Source organism: Falco cherrug, chromosome 14, assembly GCF_023634085.1.
Source record: "Falco cherrug isolate bFalChe1 chromosome 14, bFalChe1.pri, whole genome shotgun sequence".
Classification (NCBI taxonomy): domain Eukaryota; kingdom Metazoa; phylum Chordata; class Aves; order Falconiformes; family Falconidae; genus Falco; species Falco cherrug.
The window spans coordinates 3,904,507-3,925,896 of NC_073710.1; the positions used below are offsets into that span (position 1 = coordinate 3,904,507).

At 43.5% G+C, this 21,390-nt stretch overlaps 1 protein-coding gene and 1 long non-coding RNA gene across 4 annotated transcripts in view; one reads left to right on the forward strand and one right to left on the reverse strand.

The window, feature by feature from the left end:
* The window catches only part of SLC6A2 (solute carrier family 6 member 2), a 78,610-nt gene extending 68,118 nt beyond the window's left edge, over positions 1 to 10,492 (reverse strand). Inside the window, exon 1 of the mRNA XM_005444592.3 lies at positions 10,131 to 10,492. Coding sequence (XP_005444649.2) covers positions 10,131 to 10,437 — 307 coding nt within the window. The 5' untranslated portion in view covers positions 10,438 to 10,492. The remainder of the gene's footprint in view (positions 1 to 10,130) is intronic.
* The window catches only part of LOC129737328 (uncharacterized), a 770,208-nt gene that overhangs the window by 105,587 nt on the left and 643,231 nt on the right, over positions 1 to 21,390 (forward strand). The window lies entirely within an intron of this gene.

Here is a 21,390-nt window from a genome sequence, read left to right on the forward strand (position 1 = left end):
TGAAAAAAGTTTTCTGTTACTCTGAGTGGTGTGTCCAGCCTCTCCCCCTTTTTTTTATTTAAGCTGGACTTTGGCTGGAATCAGTATCATACTTTTCCTCGAGATACGGATCTTAAGGGCAAGTAATGTGTTGTCACCTTTGGCATGCTTCAGGGTAGACATTGCAAGTTGTGCGATTACAGAAGAGAAAAAGGACGAAAAATAAAAAATCAGTGAAGAGTGCTGTTCAGTACACCTAGTTCAGAAGCTGCTGAATAAATTATAAATAGCTAGCAAAAAATAAGATACACAATACTCAGCTGCTTTTTTCAGTACATACACTAGGCCCATGGTAACAGCTTGTTTGCATGATCAGGGAGGCAGTCACATAGGGTGCATTCTTCCATGCTGCTGATGGGCCAGAAAATCAGTGGCTTCCTCCAGTTCTGCAGTCTTCAGTACAGCTGAATGCTATGCAATTACCAGGCCACAATCCTTCCTGTACATCAATGCCACAAAAGCTGTTTCTCAAACTAACAAGTGCTGTAGCGAGACATGGCTTTTTACTCACTCTGTCACTAACTGTGCTGCTTGGAAATCATCCAATATTTTTCTCCAGCCCTGAAATAAAGACTGTAAAAGAGTAATATTCTTCTGCTGTTGAAATCACAGCTCTTGTGTATTTCAGTGGGGTGGGATCAAACAGGTACTGCTCTTCTGATACTGGGTTTGTTCTAAGGAAGCAGTTTTTAACAAAGCAGTCCAAGAAAGGCTTTTTGTAGTCTTAACACCACTGGTCTGGGAGTGTTGGATCCTATTTTGGACATTTACATTAGTGTATATTCTTAAACAATAGTAATAGCCAAACAATAGCAACCAGTTAATACCTATATTAAGAGCAATCACTTGTGCTTTTGGAAGTGAGTGGTTGTGTTCATAAAGCCTTAAAGAGTAGGAGCACTGGAAAAATTACCATCTTCTATAAAAAGGCTTATTGTATAATAAGGGCAGCTTGTCTTACTGCATACCAGCAATCAAAACGCTAGTCATAAAAAACGTTTATGGACTGGCAAAGGCAACTGCCTGCCCAATCCTGTCCAAGTTTTGTTTAGTAATACATTACCATAGATTTCTGTGCACTGGAAAGTTGGTAGTGTGCTTTGGATGAATATGAGTGTAAAGAAACATGTGGCTTATGTACCCAGACCTCCCTGCTGACAGTTTCTGTTTCTGAATGATAGACCCTAGTTCTCAGAGTGGCGTACTGTGCTGTCACCTTTGTCATGCTTCAGGAGAGAGATTGCAAAACTTGTATAAATAGAGAATAGGGGAAAGGAGAAGGAAGAGTGAAATAAAACAAAGGATAGCTTTGATAAGTAGTTTAGATGTTCTTTCCTATGCTCTTCATGAAGAATAATATGTCAGAAAGCAAGGAACTTAACTGTTTCCCTTCCATTCCTTCCACCTCCTTCACCCTTCTTTATGGATTAGTTTGAAAATCTGTATGGCTAAAATTAAGTATATGGAATCTACACAGAAGTTAAGATGGTGAACCATACTACAGTTAACTTTCCAGAATTTCCATGAGAACAGGGATTATTCAGCATTACTGGGGGTCTAGGCACTTTTAGTGCTGATTTCCTGAAGGATTCAGACATCCATCTTTAGGAAGTCAAGCTGTGAGTGTCAGTAAAGCCTTCCATTTGAAACTATTCTGACATGGCACCGGTGCGTGAGACCTACACAATCAGGATGAAATCTTGCCATGAAAGGCTGGAAACTTGGAGGCAGGGAGAAGGAAAGGGGAAAATTAAGGAGTTATAGTTGGAGGAAGGAATTGTATGTTGTCAAGACATGGGTAATAGGCTACCAACATGAATCCTTTGTCTCCAAATGCCCTGAGGAAGTGAAATTGAAGATTTATAATCAGTGTGATATTCCTGGAATCTTTAAATACTCTTCATTGAAACTGGATTGGGGCAGTGGAATTGTCCTGAATACAGTTTATTTCAACCTTACTAATAACGATGATGATGATAATAATTTCTCGTTGTCATGTTTCAAGTCAAGAAGAGTCAGTTGCAAGATTCCCCGAAATCCCTTATCATGATTTTGTATATTCTATATGAAGGATTCATACAGAGAGAATGGAAAGTACTAACATCAAGGTAGTACTGAAAGATCTAGAACTGTATTACAAAGACACTCCATTTAAATTAGTCTCCTGCCACCTGAATTACAATATTCTGATATATCTCAAACTATGGAATTTATTTGGTTATGTTTTATTATTTTGTAACAGTGTTGAGAGCAGTTAGGTACCACAATCTAATAATTACAAAGTATGTAAATCCTATGGAGTTTGCAGTGCAAACTGGTGTTAGAGAGCCGTATTACAGTTCTTAGCTATTTAATCAATTGGTTAACCTGGGACAAAGGCTTTAGAACTGAGAGTAGCTGATGTGCCTACCATTAGACATAGCAAAAATTAAGGCATAAGCTATTGGATGTTGCTTCTCAGAACTGCTCGAAATTCTTTAAACGATTTGTTTCCATTTCAATTCACAGCAAGAGGCTCAGTAATTTGTGAACTGATTTTAATCATCAGTTCCCTCACAGCATATCTAAACACTCACTAGAGCTGTATGTTCCCTCTGATCTTATGTGTAAGTAGTTGTATTAGCATTCTGTTTCATATCAGTGTGTGTGGAGGAAAGTACCTGTCTCAAAATAACATCTTTAGACTGCTGGAGCTCTATTCACATATTCACTGAACTAACAGACAGGGTTTTTTTTATATTTTGCCAAAACATGAAAGGGATATTGTGCCCCCAAACCGTGCAGACCATGTCTCAGTCTCCTTAGAGGTATTTTGGGTTCTTCAGTGAAGAAGGGCTGTTGGCTGCTACGCTAATATGGCCTTTCTATTTTCTATTGCTCCCAATGATTTGAATAAAGAGGTTAAAAAGTGTTAGTGAGAAAACACACTAGAAACAGATGAAGCTTAAGTGCCTGCTATTTCAGCTTGAATGAGTATCCAAAACCTGAGATCTGTAGGCAAACTGTAAGAAACTCCTGTATCTGTTTTAGTAGGTGTTAATAAGAATGTAGAGGGCTTCCTAATGCAACTTTCAGAATTTACGTGCTCAGGAGTGATATCTTTCCTATTGCAGTGGGTTTCTAGGGATATTTCAGTACTTCAGTTTCCTGACAGAATTGTGAAAGGCATGCAGGAATGAAGGGGTGGGGGTGAAGACCCTAAGCAGAGATTTTAAATTTCCAAACAACTGAACAAAGTTTACTACTTGATGTCTTTTCTGCCTCTTACTTTAGAATCACGTGCTTCTGAGTGGTAATCAAAGTGTATTCATTCAGTGTGCTTAGAAGAGCATATCTTTGCTTTTGTCAGAACAGCTCATTTGGTCCACACCAGCTTTTTTATTGTGTTGATAATGTGGAAAAGCAAAGGTGGAAAACCAGTTTTGGTGACTGACTGGAGCACCCCTTACATCAGTTCTTGATGCTTGCCCTGCCTAAATCACAGGATGGTCCTTTTTAAGTGTAACATCAAGCTAAGTACTATAAAACTTATCTGGAGCCTTTCTATGCTTGCATACCTCTAGAACCTTTGTAAAAATGTCAATCTAAGCATTGCTAGAATTGTTCGGGGACAAAAAACTTCTCCATTCAGCCAGGTATTTAGTACCACTTATGCAGTATTTCATGATCTCTTACCCCAGAGTTAGAAACTAGAATTTTAGAATTGATGAAAGATTTGGGTGAGAAAGGTTCAGTTATTCCTTATCAACTATTTGTAATACTTCATATGTAATACATATATGACATAGTGGCTTCTAACCCTGCAGACATTGCAGTTCTGAAGATTTATTTTGCAGAGCCAACAAGACATGTAGAGGAGAACAGGGAATTTCAGAGAAGTGACTGGCAACTGGCATGTGAGCTACGGTGCTGGTAAGCCTAGGTGAATCAATGCTCTATATGCACCAGGTGATTAGTGGCTGATCAAGGAAGGGAAAGAGAAGTGATGAAGAAAGTCACATAGGAAAGGGAAGACAGCACCTGTTGCTGGCCACTGAATCCAGCTCTGGGGAAGGAGGTATTGTCACACTGAACATTGTCCCCAATGCCACATGATACCCAGGAGTGCAAAGATCTTGGCCACAGTGTGGAGGTCAGCATAACAGTTTAATGTATCTGAGGTCACTGGTTTAATGTGCTAACGGGAATTGAAACCCCTTTATTAGGAAACCAAAATCACTAGATTTGCATCTAAGCTTTGATTGATTGATGAGTCAAACTCTTGGCGTAGGCTTTGCAGTTAGATTACTTCAAAGTTGATTTATTACTATCATCATCAACGCTATTTTGGAATGTAAACCATGATATTACAAGGTAAAGGTCATCCTCCTTTGAAGTGTAAAGTGCCAGATTATATTCTTTCTCAAAATAGTGATTAAATTTGGTGGCAGACACTTGGCAAAACTCAGGGGGCAGGCAAGGTGCTGCTGGTCAGCATCACAGCTTGCTTTTGGTGAAGCAGTGCACTAGCCAGGCTCACAGCTCTGTGGGAGGCGATATTCTCAAAGGTGTCGTTCTCAATGTGTGATAGCTCTTGGCTCCTGGCTTTGTGCGAGCCTTGTCTGCAGGTATTTGGTATTATTTGTGTGCTGTCTTTGGTACCTGTGCTGCAGATTGCTCAGACCTGCATTACAGCTTATGGAAGTATGAATAGGAAAGGGAGCCCTGGGATAAACTGTAAGATATTTCTGTTCTAAAGCAAACTGACTGTTGGTGAACTGTTCTTTGAAGCACACAATTTCTTCTAGAAATACTGTGGTCTAAAAGCACTTAAAGAAAATAATGCTTCAGAGGAGATTAAAAGTGTATATTCTGATAGCTAGAGAACTGTTAACATATTTATCTGCAGCTATTCGTAAATTCATGAAAAGCTTAATCTGATTCTTATGATACAGTAAGTCTCCAGCGACTAATCCAACAATTACACGCTTCCTAATGAGTAGTCTGTACATGACTGACCTTGCAAATACTTTGGCTCACAAAAAAAGTACGTTATGTTGGTAAATTCTTTCTCAAAAAATTTCAATGGGAAATATTAATTTTGCCTGTGACTATGCAGGAAACCCCCCCCCCCCCAAATTAACATTAAATGAACTATAAAACTAACCTAACTAAAAGTACCTTGTACATGAACTGCAATACCTTTGTCAACTAAGCATCATCCTCCCCCACTGTGAGCACATCAGTTAATCATACTAGGCATTACTCAACTTCATTTGGTATCAGTACAATCTTAGATGTAATCCAAATATCAGGGTAAATCTTTCCCTAAGTTGATGAGAGTCTGATTTTAATATTCTTCTTATTCTTTAATTCAGCATAGCTTCTTACAGAACTGGGGAGCACTTAAAAGGTTGGATGTGTTATAAAGACTCGTTTTGAGTACATTGATGTTGACCACTTAGAGTGAGTCATACAGCTAGGGAGTTTCTTTTTAAAAAAAGAAAAATGGGCTCTTGCCAGAAATGAGTTATAATGAGAATATAGCACTTGTGAGAACAGCCAGTAGAAATGACTGTAGCTGATGATTTCTCCAGTGACATACCCTGCTCCTTGAAACTCTCACAAATGGACTGCACAAAAATTTTTTTTGTTTGATTTGCTGTGAACAGTGCTTATCCATTGTGCTGTGAGCAGCAGTCAAACACATGTAAGTTGTGGTGTTTATTGATCAGCCAGACTAACAAGGTAATGTTGGAGAATTCCACCTTCTGGAGTGTTGCTTTATCAGCTTAACGAGAGCTTGCAGAATTTTATCATTTGTACAGAGCCTCCCTGTCATCTTACAAAGTAGTTTAGAGCAAGGAGTGGGCATATCCTGCTTCCAAGAAGTCAGTGAGGGCAAGATATCATCCACTCTGTTCATACTAAACTGTTCTGAAAGTTTTCTGTGGCCTGTTTCATACTGTAATACAACCAGTGAATCTGTCTCTGCCCTTGTAAGGCAGGCAAGTCCTATGGAAGTAGGTAACTGATACAAAAAAATAAACACACTAGCTTTTTAGATCTTATTAAAGATTGGGGATTATTTTTTTTTATAGCAAAAGAATGTTTCCAAAAGTCACAGTTGTTCAAAGAAGGGTTACATTCTGCCATCTATCTTTGTGCAGAAGTCCCATTGGGGTCTCTCAGCGGGCTACTCCCAAAACACAGATGTTTCTGGCTATTCATTCAGCATTTTAGTGCTGCTGGATGCTTCTTACCCTAGCTGTTTGTTACTGGGAGCTTGTTAAAATACAAATGGGTTTTCTTGTTAACACCACCAGTGTTGTCTCGTTACCTAACGTAAAGAAGTCTATATAACTACCACTGGGTGGTGTATGCCTCATGTAAGTAAAACTTAAGTAAACTGATTATCAGAGTTTTGTATGTGTGGAACTTCAGGATCTAACCCAAAAGCCCATGTCTTTTTTTTTTTTTTTTTTTTTTTTTAATCAGGAGATTTCCCTGGAGTTTATCAAAGAAGCTCAAGGATTTGGCTAGTAAGAAACTAGGGGTGTATGTGCATCCATTTCCTTGTAAAATTCAACTTTGAATGAGGGAATACAGTGTGTATTTATACTTTCCTTCTGAGTTCCTGTAAGTTCTCACGCTTTATTGAGAGCCACCTATTTTTACAAGCATGGAGAGGCCCTTAGCGTGTCTGCTGGCATTTTAAATTAATCATAGCCAGTCTTAGGGACGTAACAGTCCACACGTCACCCCACATCACTTTTTTCAGATGTAGAGGGGAATGCCATTTTCTATGACTTCCATGTCCTTGATGCTGTTGTTCAACAGCTAAGAACATTAGTAGAACCTTTATGGGTGCAGATTTTGGAAGCATAACAGAATTTCTTTTTGTCAGATAGCATGAACTATACTGAAAACAAGTGTTAAAATACTTTAGTGACTTAGGGCTTCTGGAATTGCAATGTGTTTCGTTTTCACTGCCTATTTTCTATCAATCTGTTGAAGTTCTGATACAAGTTCATAACCCACGTTTGATTATCTTTAAAGTCAGCTTTAGCTGAATGGCTGAGGCTGAGTAATTGCTGAGGCTTTCAGAATAAAGAGAAACTGAGGGAGAAAAAGGAAACCTTTTTCCTTCCACTGATTTACTTAATACATGCCATTCCATTCAACTTTAATCTGTTTTGGTTTTTTTTTTTCCTTTATCTAGTAGCTCCTTATAAATATAAAAAGTCAAACTGGAATCCTATTATGAGCATCCTGTAAAACTTCTTTTAATGAGCAAGTCTGAACGTGCTATATACAAGCATAGAAACGCCAACTGATTTTGTCTCTTTAGCTTGCTTGGTAGTCCAGCTAAACTACTAGGATAATGAAATCAAATTTTCTCCATGTCTGTTAGTACCTTGATTTTTATTACATTTTCTTTATGGAGATACATAGGCCAGCAGTTATATGAAACCCTTTGGATTATTTTTTTGAGGCAGTAAAACTTGTGCTAGTGCTAGAAACGTTCTCTCCTGCAGTAGGAGTGTGCTGGGGGGGGGGGGGGGGGGGGGAAGTTTCTGAATATCTTTGATTCAGGACTGGAAAGATATCAACAAAATCTAACAATATCCCATTGCTCATGTTCTTTGGTCTTGTATGAAAATTTACCCATGAAGCAAACAAGCTTCCCAAACCAGTTTGATAAAAAGAAGGGACTGAGATGGCTTGAAACTCAGTAAACTACTTTTAGAGCCTGAATCTCTTACAGGAGTTTCTGTTAAATGAAATTGATACACTTGTCCAACATGGGAAGCAATGGATAGAAAATTTTTAAGATACCATAGAGACAATTGTTGTAAAGAGAAGGAATAGACCTGTTAACCAGTCCCTGGCTATATTTCCATTCCTTGCTTCTCAGTGCAGGGTCTGTCTTGGATATTCTGTTGTGACTGAATACTGTTAGCTGATATGCTGATGGGCATACTCCATCAAACCACACAGAAAAGGAAAAACAATCTCAGTGTCTAGATATGATTAAACTTAATTAAGCCAACCACAATCAAACTCTTCATCCAGCTTATCTAGCTGATGTCCTCTGTGACAAGAGCTCCTTAGGAAAAGCCCATTATTTATGGTTTTTGACCTTCAGGATTATTCCACCTTTCATTATATGGTAAAATAAGTCTTAAGTGCCAGTACAGGATGTTGTGGTATTATGTATGTGTTCAAGACTGACATCCTAGGGGTTGACTGATGCTTAATACTGCGGTTTGCTCTCTATTGAAGAGCAGAGTAAAGAAGTGCTTAATATCAGTAAGCAGTTCTCAGTCATCCTGTAGACTTTGGTAACATAGGGCCTCTCTACCTTTGCTTGTAAAGGTCTGATTTTACTTTGATGGTATGGAAGAATTGGTGCAAACTTTTCACTGAAAGGTGCCTCTTGCAGCTGTGAAGTAGTTTACTTGCTCTCCACTGCAATTTGAAAGTATTTGAATTAAAAGATGCTAATGAAGACCCAGGTTTCTCTAGCTTAACTGACATAAGATAACACATGGAGACTAAACAACATGCAGGAGGGTTGCAGACTGTTTGTTATCTCCCGTGCTTAAGCTAGCAGCAAATTATAAAGGAAGCAGGTTAAGAAATTGACCCAAAATACGATGGAAAAGAGTTCAAGCACTTGGGTGTCACTTTGTGCAATGTGAGACAGGGGGATATATCTCTTTTTCTAAAAACTGCCCAATGACATAGAAACTACCAGTGGTGCATATGCACTGAGTGGTATGAATGCTGCCGCTGCTACACCTGCACCTGCCACTGTGGAAGCCTGCTGTGCCTATAACGCATTGTGTTGTTGTAGTGTGAATTGCTAGAATTACTTTTGGACATAGTGAAATAAGGATGGAGATTAATTTTTAGTACTAACTACTTTCTTCAGCCTGTTTGGGTGGTGGGCAAACAGATTTTCTGACTCCCGAAGTTGTGGAGGTACCAAACTAGACCAAATGTTTCAGTAGCAGCCCTTTCTAGTATCCTATCAAGTTCCAATTGGCTGTAATTCCATGTTAATGGCTAGGGATTTTCCCACCCTGCAATTCCTGTTTTCACAGGAAGCAAGTTATTTCATACTACAAGTGTGAACCACTAGCCTTTATCACCAGGCAACCACACTATCGAGACATACATAACTATCTTACAGAACATGCTTGCCTATCTAGTTGCTCTATCCGTGCCGTTCGCCACTCACTCAGCAGCTCTCCATCTGCTTGGCAGGCTCTGCGCCTCCTCTGTGTGATGTGAAAGCACCCCAGGCACCTGCCCGGCTTGCAGATGGTGTTACTCCATCACAGCGTGGAGTCATCACTGACAACACAGCGTATTTCAGGGAGATGAAAGGAGATGATGGAGTTAAGGTCTACTGAAGACGTGCCAGACAATCTGAGCTAACTGTAGTTATTGTGTGTAATTTTTGTTGTTGTTGCTGTCATTGCCAAACTGTGCGGGAGGTGAGGTTTTGTTTGTAACGAGTCTCCTGCCTACTTCGGAGGGGGGGAGAACGCCCAGACTGCAGAACGGAGGGCACAAATCCTGATCTCACGTTAAAACTGCCCCAAGACACCTTCCAGCGGTCCGCCGCTAACTTTTCTAGGTGCCGTTTTTCTGCTCAAGTGTTTTTTGCTCGGGTTGTTTGTTGGGGTTTTCCGCTCTCGATGCTATTTTTCGCGAACGAAAAAAGCGCTAAGCAGGCTGAAGAGGCAGCAGAAAGCAAACACGCCTGTGCTCAAAACTAAGTTGAACTCCGCGGGCTGTGCGGGCGGTGCTTCCCGTGCGGGACCGGGGCGGCGCGGCGGGGAGCGGCGGCCGTGCGCCCCCGGGGCCCGCAGCCGCGCCGGTGCCCCGCGGCCGGGACGCGCGGTGCCGGCGGGCGCCGCGGGGCAGCGCTGGGGCAGGGCGGCGGGGCCGCCGCTCCGCTCGCCATCCGGCACCGCTCCCGGGCACGGCGCGGCCGACCTCCCTCTTGGCTTTCCCCCGAAACTCCGGGGGGAAGGGGATGCCGCCCTTGCGGCGCGGCGCGGGTCTGGGGAAAAGGACCTCGCAAGCGGTGCTCTTACCCCCTCCATTTTTGTAGCAGAGGTATGGAAATCGCCAGACGTTGGCCAGGTCCACGGCGAAGCCGATGACGGAGAGGAGGAAGTCGATCTTCTTGCCCCAGGTCTCCCTGTCCTGGGCGCCGTAGCGCGGCGCGGGGGCGGCGGGCAGGAGGCTGCTGCTGGTGTACTGCACCCCGTTGTGCTCCTTCACCAGGATCAGCTCCACGTCCTTCCTCGGGGGAGGCGGCCCGGCGCGGTCCGGCAAGGGGGCCACCACCGACACTTTGCGGTCGGGCTGGATCTGTTTGTTCATCCTTGCCTTAAACATCCAGAGAGAGCGAGCTGAGGAGGGGGAGCGGGCGAGGCGGGGTGTGGGAGCGCAGATAACGGAAGTGCACTTCCCGCTGGAGGCGACTCCGCGCTCCAGCCCGCCGGTGTCAGCGCGGCAGGAGCGAGGCACGGCCGTAATAAGAGCCATGCAAATGAGGCGGGAGAGGGGGGACCGCGGCGGGGGTGCCCCCGGGGAGCCAGGCTTCCTCCGCGGGGGAGCGGCCGGCAGCCGGGCTCGGAGCCTCCCGCAGCACCTGGGGCTGGCACACCGCCCCGGCCCCGGCCCGCAGCACCGGGGCTGGCACACCGCCCCGGCCCGCAGCACCGGGCCACACCGCCCCGGCCCGCAGCACCTGGGGCTGGCACACCGCCCCTGCCCGGTCCCGCAGCACCGGGGCACGCCACCCCTGCCCCGGACACCGCCCCGCAGCCTCCCGCCCCGCAGCCGGCCGGGCCAGCGGTCGCGGAGCCGGCCGGAGCCCCGCGCTGCACCTCGGCGGCCGGCGGCGTCACCTTAGAGTCGGTGACTTAGGGCTCGTCCTGCCGCAGGCTGCGGGGCGCCCGGCGCTGCTCCTTCCCGCATAGCCGGGCGGCGAGCTGAAAGCACCGTTAGCAGGCAACAGGTAGAGCCGATCGGGATTGCCCCCTTCCTTCCCGGCTGAGCTGCAGCACGGAGGCGGCTTTCCCCTCTTTGCTAGCGTGGCTTTAGTTGAACAGTAGAATTTGGCTTTTGACATCAGAACCTGGTGGGGTGCAGGTTGAATGGCAGAACTGGACACTGCTAATACTCCTACGCCAGGGTTAGTGGATGCCTGGTTTTTTCTTTCCAGGCAAGCGTGGGGCTGGTAGGATTCGGTTGTCAGGTTGAGGTATTTGCAGGACATTAACTGTTTGCTGCTATTCCAAATGGGACCTGAGTCTTTTACGTGTAAAACGAGCAACGGGACCTGAGTCTTTTACGTGTAAAACGAGCAAAGAATTTAGCTGGCAGAACAACAGTGATTGGTGCCAAAAGTTGGCTAAATACAGCAGCAGAAAGGGATTTTCAGGGTCTCTTCCTGTTACAGCTGTGAGCTCTACATTCAGTGTCTGTTAAGGGAATAAAATTTGAGCACAAAAGGCAGAAACTGGCTCCCCTTTCCCGATGTTAAATAGTTTCCCTTCTGCCTGGCATCAATGAGAATAGGTCAGATCGCAGAGGATTCTCAGTAGTGTTACAGCCTACGGTTCTTCCTCTCTGCTAGGACTTACAGTATTATAATTGGTAATACACAAAGAGGTGCTAGTCGGAGTTCGCAAGGAATGCCAGGTTCCTCTGCAAACTTGGAATGGGAAAAAGAATCCCAACTCGAAGTTAAGGCTCGCACATTGGCATCTTCCCCTCCTCTCTCTAGGCCACAGACTACAAAGATGCTACTAAGACAGCTATTGACAATTTGCAGATTTTCTGCCTTCACAAAAAGCTCTTGGTTCAAGCTCCAAGATCCAAGCTGTGACTTGGATCCTAAAGGCCTCATCTGGGTGAAGTATTTGAGCAGTGGCTGTACGGTTTCAGAGCAACTATATGCTTAGAACAAGCAGCTTATATGTTCTCTTCTGCTTACTCTGTGATTTCGTGCCCCCATCTTCTCCAAATACATCGTATAAGACTATTTTCTCTATTCTTTTTGACACTTTGTGCCATATGTGCTGCAAGTACTTCCCCTGTGCTGTCATCACATAGTACCCTGTAAACGCTTACTGTTTGCCCATGCAGTACAACCCACATTTTTACGCTCGTGCGCAGCTACACTGCTGCCTACTCCTCAAACCATCCATCAGTCACTGCCACCACATGCATCAAATACATACCCATGTTATATGCAGTGCCCCCAGATATGCCCCCACTCCGCTGCATTTCAGTGAGCCTGTATACCCGTTTCCCACAGCAGATAAAGGACAAGCTCTGTTCTGGGCGTAAGGAGAGCCTCTGTCCCCGGCTGCAGAGCCCTGAAGCCATTTTGCCGACAGACTCACCAGGTAGCACTGGGGATGTTTCTGTCCCATTCCCTGGTACCTATGGGGAGGGGGAAGATGACTGAAGGGGGATTCCTCCTCCTTGGTTCCACCACTCTGGGGCTGCAGTCTCTCTGGGAGCTTAAGCTGTAGCCTAGCCAGTAAGGAGCTTTTAAAACCTGGTTCCCCTCTCTCCACGTGACTATTGCTGCCTTAATAATCTGCACAGACTTCCTACGCTAGACAGCAGCACTCCCATATTGCTTCTGGAAAAATAAGGCCTTGCTAAGGAACACCCTTTTCCCCACAAGGTCTCAATTAGCTGAGCTTGATCATGATGTCTATGGTGGGAGGAATCTAGAAAGCCCCCGCTTAATTTCCTGAGAGAATTAAGTCACTGTGCATATATATATGCCTTTAGTTCTTGCATGGAAAGTGTGCACAATCTGGTTAATGTAATATCTGCTGCACCCTCAAGGTAAGAAAGTCCTCAATTGGATTTTATAAAAAAGTTGCTTAATCTTGAATCTGTCTGGGTCTTGTTATGCCTAATGGAGCCTGACAGCGGGTAGGGTTGAAGTCAGAGAAGGGAATATTGTATTTAGAAACCTCAATGGAGCCAGGCAAAATGGCAGGGTGTTAGTGATATTCCACGGTTGACCGGGAAATAGGCTATAGTTTACTTCGGAAAATAGTCAGGTGTTGCCTGGTTAGTCATCCATTATTCAGATTCTTATCATTCTCTTTGGGACATATAGGAGAATATACTGTATGCTATAACAGTAAGCTGGGATTGTCACTCTCATGCATTAGTGTCTATGAAGAAAAAAACCCAAACAATGAACAACAGTATAGAGTGTACTTCCAGATTGCCATTTGCTGCTGGTGTGAAGGCTCACGGTGCGCGTTGGCAGCAGGGTTTGAATTCTCTGCCTTTGGCAGCACAGTCTTCTGCCACTGATACTACAGAACTACAGGAGCTGGCTGCTGTCTTTCCTGTGAACCAGCTTTTGAGAAAGGCTGTATCAAACAGTGTTCAAATATGTTGGAACTCACACTTTACAGCTGGTGCTTCTGAAAGAGTCTTGCTTCATGTTCTATCTGATACACTTGATGAAAGAGCTTGGCAGTTGAGCCAAACAAAACAGTGATTGAGAGGGGATATAATTGCTTTATACACAAATTGAGGTAAATGTCACTGAGAAAAAAACCCACCACCACTGCCATTTAAACCAAAGGACGAAAGAATCATGATAAATTTAGTTGGAAAATGAGAAGAAGAGTTCTAACGATCAAAGCAGTGAATACAGTGGGAACTAAAGACCTGGGTTTAGGGTACTGTTTTATGAGCAGGGTTGTATGGTGAAGTTGCTTCTGAGAGCTGGGATTTGGACTTGAAGACCCAGGACATCACTTGTTTATGATAAACTGAGATGAAATGAAAAGACTAGAAAGGGGCAAGGGGTATGTACACCAGCTCTATAATTTCATGGCCTGATACATCCACAGAAACTTTGAGCTCGTTCTGGCCTTGAGGCTCACTGGCACTGAAAGACTCAACATTTTTCAAATGAAGTGCATAAACTGAATAAAGTTAGGATTGGTTATTGTGTGATAGAAGAAACTCGGGGAATAGCCAGTTGCTGCAGGAACAGGGAACAAAGTAGACAACAGCCTTCTGACTGAATCAATGTTAAAACAATTTCACAGGGATAGGAACATGACAGTGGTAGGGATGCACATCTTTCTAGGTTAGCAGTCAAAGGTTACCATGCTGTAGACTTTATATGACACCTTTTGATGACAGTAAATATATCGGCTCCAACTTCTTGGACTGTTAGGAGTGGGTCTGGCAGGTTTGCTTCATAGTATCCCTAAAATAATTTTGCCATTCTAAATGTAGCACTCAGTATTTAAAAGCTTTGTGCTGTATTATTAGTAGGCTGTTGTCGTAGTATCTCTTCCCCAGAGCCAAAGAAACGCATCTCTTTCACTGAGAGGGCCCACTTGGGTTGGTCCAACACTGCATTTTGACAGTCAGTGTCTATCATGCTATAAACTGTCTTCAAACTGAAAATAAATATTACAAAAGCACTCCACAATGTTTTGGTATTCCATTTATGTAAGAATGCCAAGTTCTAGGGGAAAACAAGGTATCTGCCCGTGTCTTACAACACTAACATTTGTATCTTCCTTATCAAGCTTCTTGAGGTTCTCGCAAATATACGCCTTCCAAGCTGATTTTACTTGGGATCTGCTACCCTTGGCATCAGCTGACCTTCTTCAAGGGAGCCATCCATGTCACTCAAGCAAGCTATCCCGTGGCATCTTTATCATTTTATCACATATAGAATATGTGTTTGCGGAGACGATGGCGTTGAAGTCTAGGAGGTTTATTCCTCACAGTTTCACCACTGCCCCCTCTTGATAGGCACACCCTCTTCACCTCACTTTGGCCTCTTTCCCATTTACTAGCACTTACTATTCTTTAAAGATTTTAAGTCTACTTTGGAACATTTCACACCAGAAGTACTTAAGTTCCAGCTTTAGCAATACTCTTTCTCTCTTTTGCGATGATTTTAAATTGCTAGCTCTTGCTGCTGCTTTAGCATCATTTATTCTATTTCAGATGTAGTTGCATGAGAGAAATTTGCGAAGCTGCGTATAAGTGGGGTGAAACTGGGAGCCCTCCCAATTTCAGCCTGACTCTGCATGAAGTGCACTCCCTCCTCCTCCCTGCATCTTGGCCAGTGTAGGAGAGAATCCAGGTGCAGGGTCCAGAAGGGAGCAAGTGCCCGCAATGACTTAGTCTCTTCTTTGGATAGTAAGAGAATCGGAACACTTGGATCCACTTTAGTCCATCTTCTGAGTTCACCATGTCATATGTCCATGTAGTCTTTTGCCTTTCTAATTGTAATAAACCTTTCCTAAGTAAAAATGGCCTAGACTTCAGATGAAGTCTTACCAACATTTAGTGAAACAGTAATCATTCCCAGGATGATTAGCCAAGACTTTAATGAGAAGGGGATCTCACTTGCCTTTGTTTCACACATGTATTAAGTGTTTGTCCACAGACAGGTTCTGAACACTCAAGTCATTCTGCTCTATGATTCCTGTCATTCTTAAAGGCCAGGTTTGACATTTTATTCTGTTCACTTCCATCCCATTTCTGTTACTCTATGATTCCGTTTTTTTCCTGTGTGAGTCCCATTCTTCATTGATTTAATACTGCCTGCCAACTTCATCATCTCCAGATTTCATTAGCAAACAAAACTTGGGTGTGTGTTATTAATGCAAATATTTAATAAGCTCATTCCCAGTAACAGATCTTTCAGGATGGGTGATCTCTCTCCAAGCCTGTAATTATCCTTATAGCACAACATAGTATTATATTGTCTTTAGTCAGTTCTTCTCCTGTCTTAACAATTCTGTTTAACTCCATCTCTTCTGCTCAGACTAACAATTACAAGTGTCATTGTAGCAGCTGCTTTTGTGAAATCATGATAGATTAATATCTACCACATTTTCCTTGCTTTTATAAAAGGCAGTTATCAGAATAAGGTACCAGATTCATCTGGTTTCCTTTGGGAAGCTCCTTTTGCATGTAGTAGTCTTCTGTGCTTATATGCCTATGGGTAGAATTAGTAAAAAGTGTTTTAACTTGGGAACTCCATGTGGCCGTAGGATTATATGCATCTCCCTAAATCAAGGCTTTTGTAAGATACTTCATAAATTCTGTCATCTGCAGACCCTGAACAAGGCACCTCACTCAATGTCAAAGGCTAGACTGAGAGATGACCTAAAATATATCATGATATGAAAACTCTTTTAATTTCAGATGATCCTAAGAGTAGATTTTTTTACTGCACTGCTGATGGCATGCTGCTGGATAGTATTTTCCTCCTGTTGAAAAGGCTAAACAAAAAACCAGAAGCGATCTATCCTTGCTCGCTGTAAGGACCTACCCATCCTTTCTCTTAGTACCAGTCTCTTGCTGATACCTCTGCCTGTACAGCAAGTAAAGCACACCCAATTGTGCAGGCTGCAGAAAAAAATGAGAATGAGCACTGGTATCTTGCTTGATTAAAAAGAGGCACCTTAACATGGGCTTCTGGCTTTAAGTTTGTTGTGTACTACACTGATTATTGTGTAGCCTAATTCATTTTAAGAGGCATCATGCAATTGTATCTGAAGACACAACAGGACTGATTCTTTTTCCAAACACAAATGGCTGATTTCACTGATTACACTAATGCCCAAACAAATGGTGAGAATATTTAAATTATTCACTGTTGGTGCTTTCTACGAGGCCTAATATTAACATTTGGGACCAGATTCTTTCCTTTGGTATTGCAACTCCCTTTGTGGCCAGTGAGAATGGTATGCACAAATCTGGAGAGGAGATGTGGAAATGAAAGCTTCACTTATCTAAATTCTGTTTGTCATTTTTGTCTTTTCTAAGAGTCCTCAAACAAGTGAATTGTGCTCATTAAAGTTGCCTTTTCAATAAAAGAAGGCGTTCAAGCAGCAGCTCACACTACTGTTGCCAAAGGCTTACACTGCAGTTATACACTGCAGTTATATCCAAATCAGAGTTCTGCTGTGCTAGACGCTGAACATGCACAAGCACATAAAAAAGTCAGATTCACCTTATCTACCTAGCAGCAATTAGCTTTCCGTTGCTGGTAGCTGGAGAGAAAGGACCATTGTGTCTGTCAGTGGTCCCGAGGCAAACAATTTCCTTAAGCTTTGATACTGTGGTTCCATCTCTTTGAGATAGGAGGAGGGAGCATGCCCCCCCTCCCCCCGCCAACCGAAAACAGTAGCTAATTGAAAATAGTCTCCTCCAAAACGCTGAACAAGACCAGTTCTTTATTTCTTTTAAAAACAAAGTGAATCTGTAAAAATACAAACATTCAAAAGGATCCAAGTCTCATCAGGGGTATTAGTTGAACAGCCAAAAATAATTTCTTCTCAAAGTTTAAGAACTTTTGTGGATGTTTTGCCTTATGTAAGTTTACACGTTCCTCTTACGGGTGTTTTGACGTGGTCACCTCATGTATAGGTTTTTGTTGGGAGAGGGGTCCGCCAGAGTCAAGAAATGACTCAATATGAGTTATGCATCTTGCTCCTCTTTATTGGCTTCTAACACTTCTTATATAGCCTCAATACACAAGCATGCTCCCAAAGCAAACATATAATTGGTTATTAGCCCCTAAGCGCGCGCTGCTCTCACACCACTAATTGTCATGATTAGAACAAGCATTCTATCCATGCAGCTATTTGCGTTAGCTATGTTTTAGCCTTGCGGTTTGCTACTCCCTTTATTCCCATTCCGCTCCCTATCTCCCTTGGCCTTGCACCTGTCTTCCCTAACAGCTGCAGCTTGTTACAGCCACGGCCTGGTAGTACAACAAAGTTACTTGGTCTCAGGATTCAAGAATAGATCAAGGCCACTTTCTTGTTAACTTCAGCACAACAACTTCAGCACTATTCTAATTCCATGCCTATTCTAATTCCAGGCCTGGATTGTGCAGATCTTTAGGGATTCTATGGCCATGCTTCGGCAGCCATTCTTCTACAGGTTTGAATGGGTTTTACTTATTTTTACTGTCCAACACCTTTGCAGTTCTATAGCAACAGGTCTATCAAGTTGTGAATTGATTTAGTGCTTGGAAACCTCCAGTTGCCCTCAGTTGTAGCATTTATCCGAGTGCAGCACCAAGTAGCAAATTAGCTTCCCAGCTAACATTGACTAGTTTGGACAGTTATAAGTAAATTGTTTTTGTTGAGCTGATTGCTTTAAAATTAAGCCTCCGAGCACTGAAAGAATCAGTAATGCCAAAGGAGACTCAGAGCCTGTCTTCAAAGTTATGACAAGTCAGGCACTTGGCAGTTTTCACAGTGACCTATATTTTAATATGGGCTATTGGATTATTTCTAAAGAGGCTTCTTAGCCATAAAAGAATTATGCTCATTGGCTGGGCTGTGGCAAAAATACAATTGAATTAAGGATTGAAATAATTTAGGATCCAGCTGGACAAGTTGTCCCTGCGGCTGAGCAGTAACAGATGTATTAAGCATTGGAAATTGCACAGAAAAAAAGGTATAATTGATCTAAGGTAACCTCACTACTTTATATCAAATAAATCAATGCTGATAAGCTGAAAGGTTAGAAGCAAGAAGCTGAATTGAAGGAAGGTGGACCTGGGAAAAAGCAAGTCCAGGTAAAACATGTTAACTTTTAGATCCTAAAAGTGGTAGGGACTGTGTACACTTGAGCTTTGTAAGTACAGTGGCTACGAGTTTCCAACTCAGCAGGAACGCGGGGGAGTGTTGGGGGAGAGCAGAGGAGGGGATATCAAACTGCATTCCCTGCAGAAGGGGCACATTTCCTAAGTGAGAAAAAAAATATATATAACTAGCCATCTCCATGTTAATTTGTGCCTCTAAATCATTTGTCACTGAAAACCATAGGTGACCCACAGTCCCTGCTCACACACGCACGTACCTGTATGTGTCACTGCATTTCAGCTCCAGGGTTGGAGGGAAGGCTGCACTCTGGCAGCCACGTTACACAGGGCAGGTGTTCTAGAAGTGCAGCGTTGAGTGTGTTAAAAGAAGCAGGTAAACCCAAACTGTTGGCCAGTAGTGCAAGATGCGGTAAATTCCTTCTGGAGACACCCAGAGCCTGAACACTAGCGAATGAAGTGGAACTGGAGCGGGAGGCTATAGAATGAAGAAACAAAATTTCTTTTTCTAGCTATATCTGTTCTTTGAAAAGGCAGAGACACACTTTACACAGTTTGAGAGCAACTTCAAAGAAACTTGTGTATTTATTGAACGTAGATGGAAATACTGGAGTGTCGTAGAATACTAAAGACAGGATTTCCCTGTTGTTACTCACTCAACTTCTAATTCCTTTTTCTGCATTTCCAGACTAAGCACAAACGCTTTCATAGGCATGCAGCTCCTTTAGCCATGCATGAAAAGGTACCGAAAAGGATTCTTGTGGAATTGCTTTGAGTGTACCCGTATGGAAGTGAACCTCACTTGCCCGACTGACGGCTTTGGGCGCACACGTGCTACGGGCAACATGTGCTGGGGCTGGTGAAACCGGGGTGGGGGGGTGTTTGCGCAGGGGCAGTGCCGCCTCCATGCCCTGCTGCTTGTCCCGCCAAGCGGGTAACGCAGGTGCCAGGCTGGGGGTGCGTGTGTCCCGATGGGGGTCACTGAGTGTCTGGAGAGAGAATCGCGACGGTGCTTCGGCTCCCGAGCGGCTCTGCCTGCGCCCCTGGCAGGGAGCCTTGCGCGGCGGGCGGGGCCGGGCGGGGCCGGGCCGGGCCGGGCCGGGCGGGGCGGGCGGCCGTGCTGCCTCAGGGCGCCGCCTGCTGGTGGCGCTGCGCAGCGGCACGTCCCCGCGCTGCCGCCGGACACGGCCCGTCGGAAACGTTTAAAGGGAGCTGGGCCTTGGCTGACGGGCCTGTGCGCTCAGTCCTGTCGAATACTGCAGACCCTGCAGGGCCTAGAGCTCGGTTGTTTGCTAAGAAATGAAAGACGCCTACTTTGAAAATAAGGGAGGCACAAACTTCCTCAATGGTGCAGCAAATAGGCTGTTTTAAATGATATATTTGAAAGCCATGAATAGCGATGTTTATTAAAGGCCAGTCCCGGCTACAAGTCAAGCAATCAAAGTTTAGGAAACATCAAGATAATATTTTCGTTAACATTTTGCAGTGGCACAAGTGAATGGAAGAGCTGCTGTTAGAACTCAGACCGTGGCTGTGCCCTGATATTGCTGTGACAGCCAGCCCTCTCGCACACCGTGTCTCCTCTCTCTGCCACTTCCAGGCATTGAAACTTTTGTGACCTAATTCCATGTAGGTTTCCTAAAGCTAATACCAAATTTTGCCTGATCAATCCTTGTCCTGGTCAGGCAAGAATCTTTGATGTAAAAGGAAGGGGAATGAAAATGCTGATTTTGAAGTTAGAGGTAGATTTGAAGAATCGGTTGTTTCTTTGTTCAATTCAAATAAAGAAGCTGAGATGTAACCAGCAGGTAATCATGCGGTCATCCCTCCTGGCTGTGAACATTTAGTTTTCAGACTGTTCTTAATCAAAGCACATTGCTTGCATCTCAGTAAAACATAAGCATAGAAATGGCTAAACATAAACTTATGTAATTAAAAAATATGATGATATTTTGCCCAGTCAGAGCTTCAGTTTTTTGTTTACATACTGAAAGAGTCCTGATACAAGAGGATTAATTGTCATGAGAGAATCTTTGTGGGACAGTATACTCTGAAGGAAAGATGGGGTGTTGCGGTGTATCCTCAACAGGAAAAAAAAAATCTCTTTTGTTTTCTGAAGATTTACAGCTTGCGTTTTCTTGGTGTCCAAGTTACAATGAGAGAGTGAATAATTCCTCATGGTCAAGATCAAAACCTATCATTCACTGAGGGAGCTGAATATACTCAGCTCTATACTGTCATCTGCAATTCCTGTGCTGTTTCTGAGAGAATATCATGGCTTGTTTGATAGCAGAGTCTAGAACCCTGTTGTAATAGCAAGTCCACATACAGTGCACTTCATCCTGTGATTGTGTACAGTTAGAGACGGGGACAGAAGGTTAAGGTGGCAACAGGTTAGAGGGAAACAAGAGATACGCAAACAGTGCCTCAGATTATGCTGTAGAAGGGGTCATCTGCTAGTCTACGGACAGAATCCAGATCCTCTGTTAATTCTTACCCTTTATATAGACTGAGGATACATGCGGACTATACAGTCTCTGTTCTACCTGAAATCCGTCTTCCAGGTAACTGCTATATAATATCAGGATAATTGCTCTTCTGATACACATCAGAGTACAAGCTTTTTAACATTCCCAGGAGGGATTGTGGTGGCAAGTATGACAGCACTGGGATTCCACATTGGTGACTGGAGTCTCATTGCACTT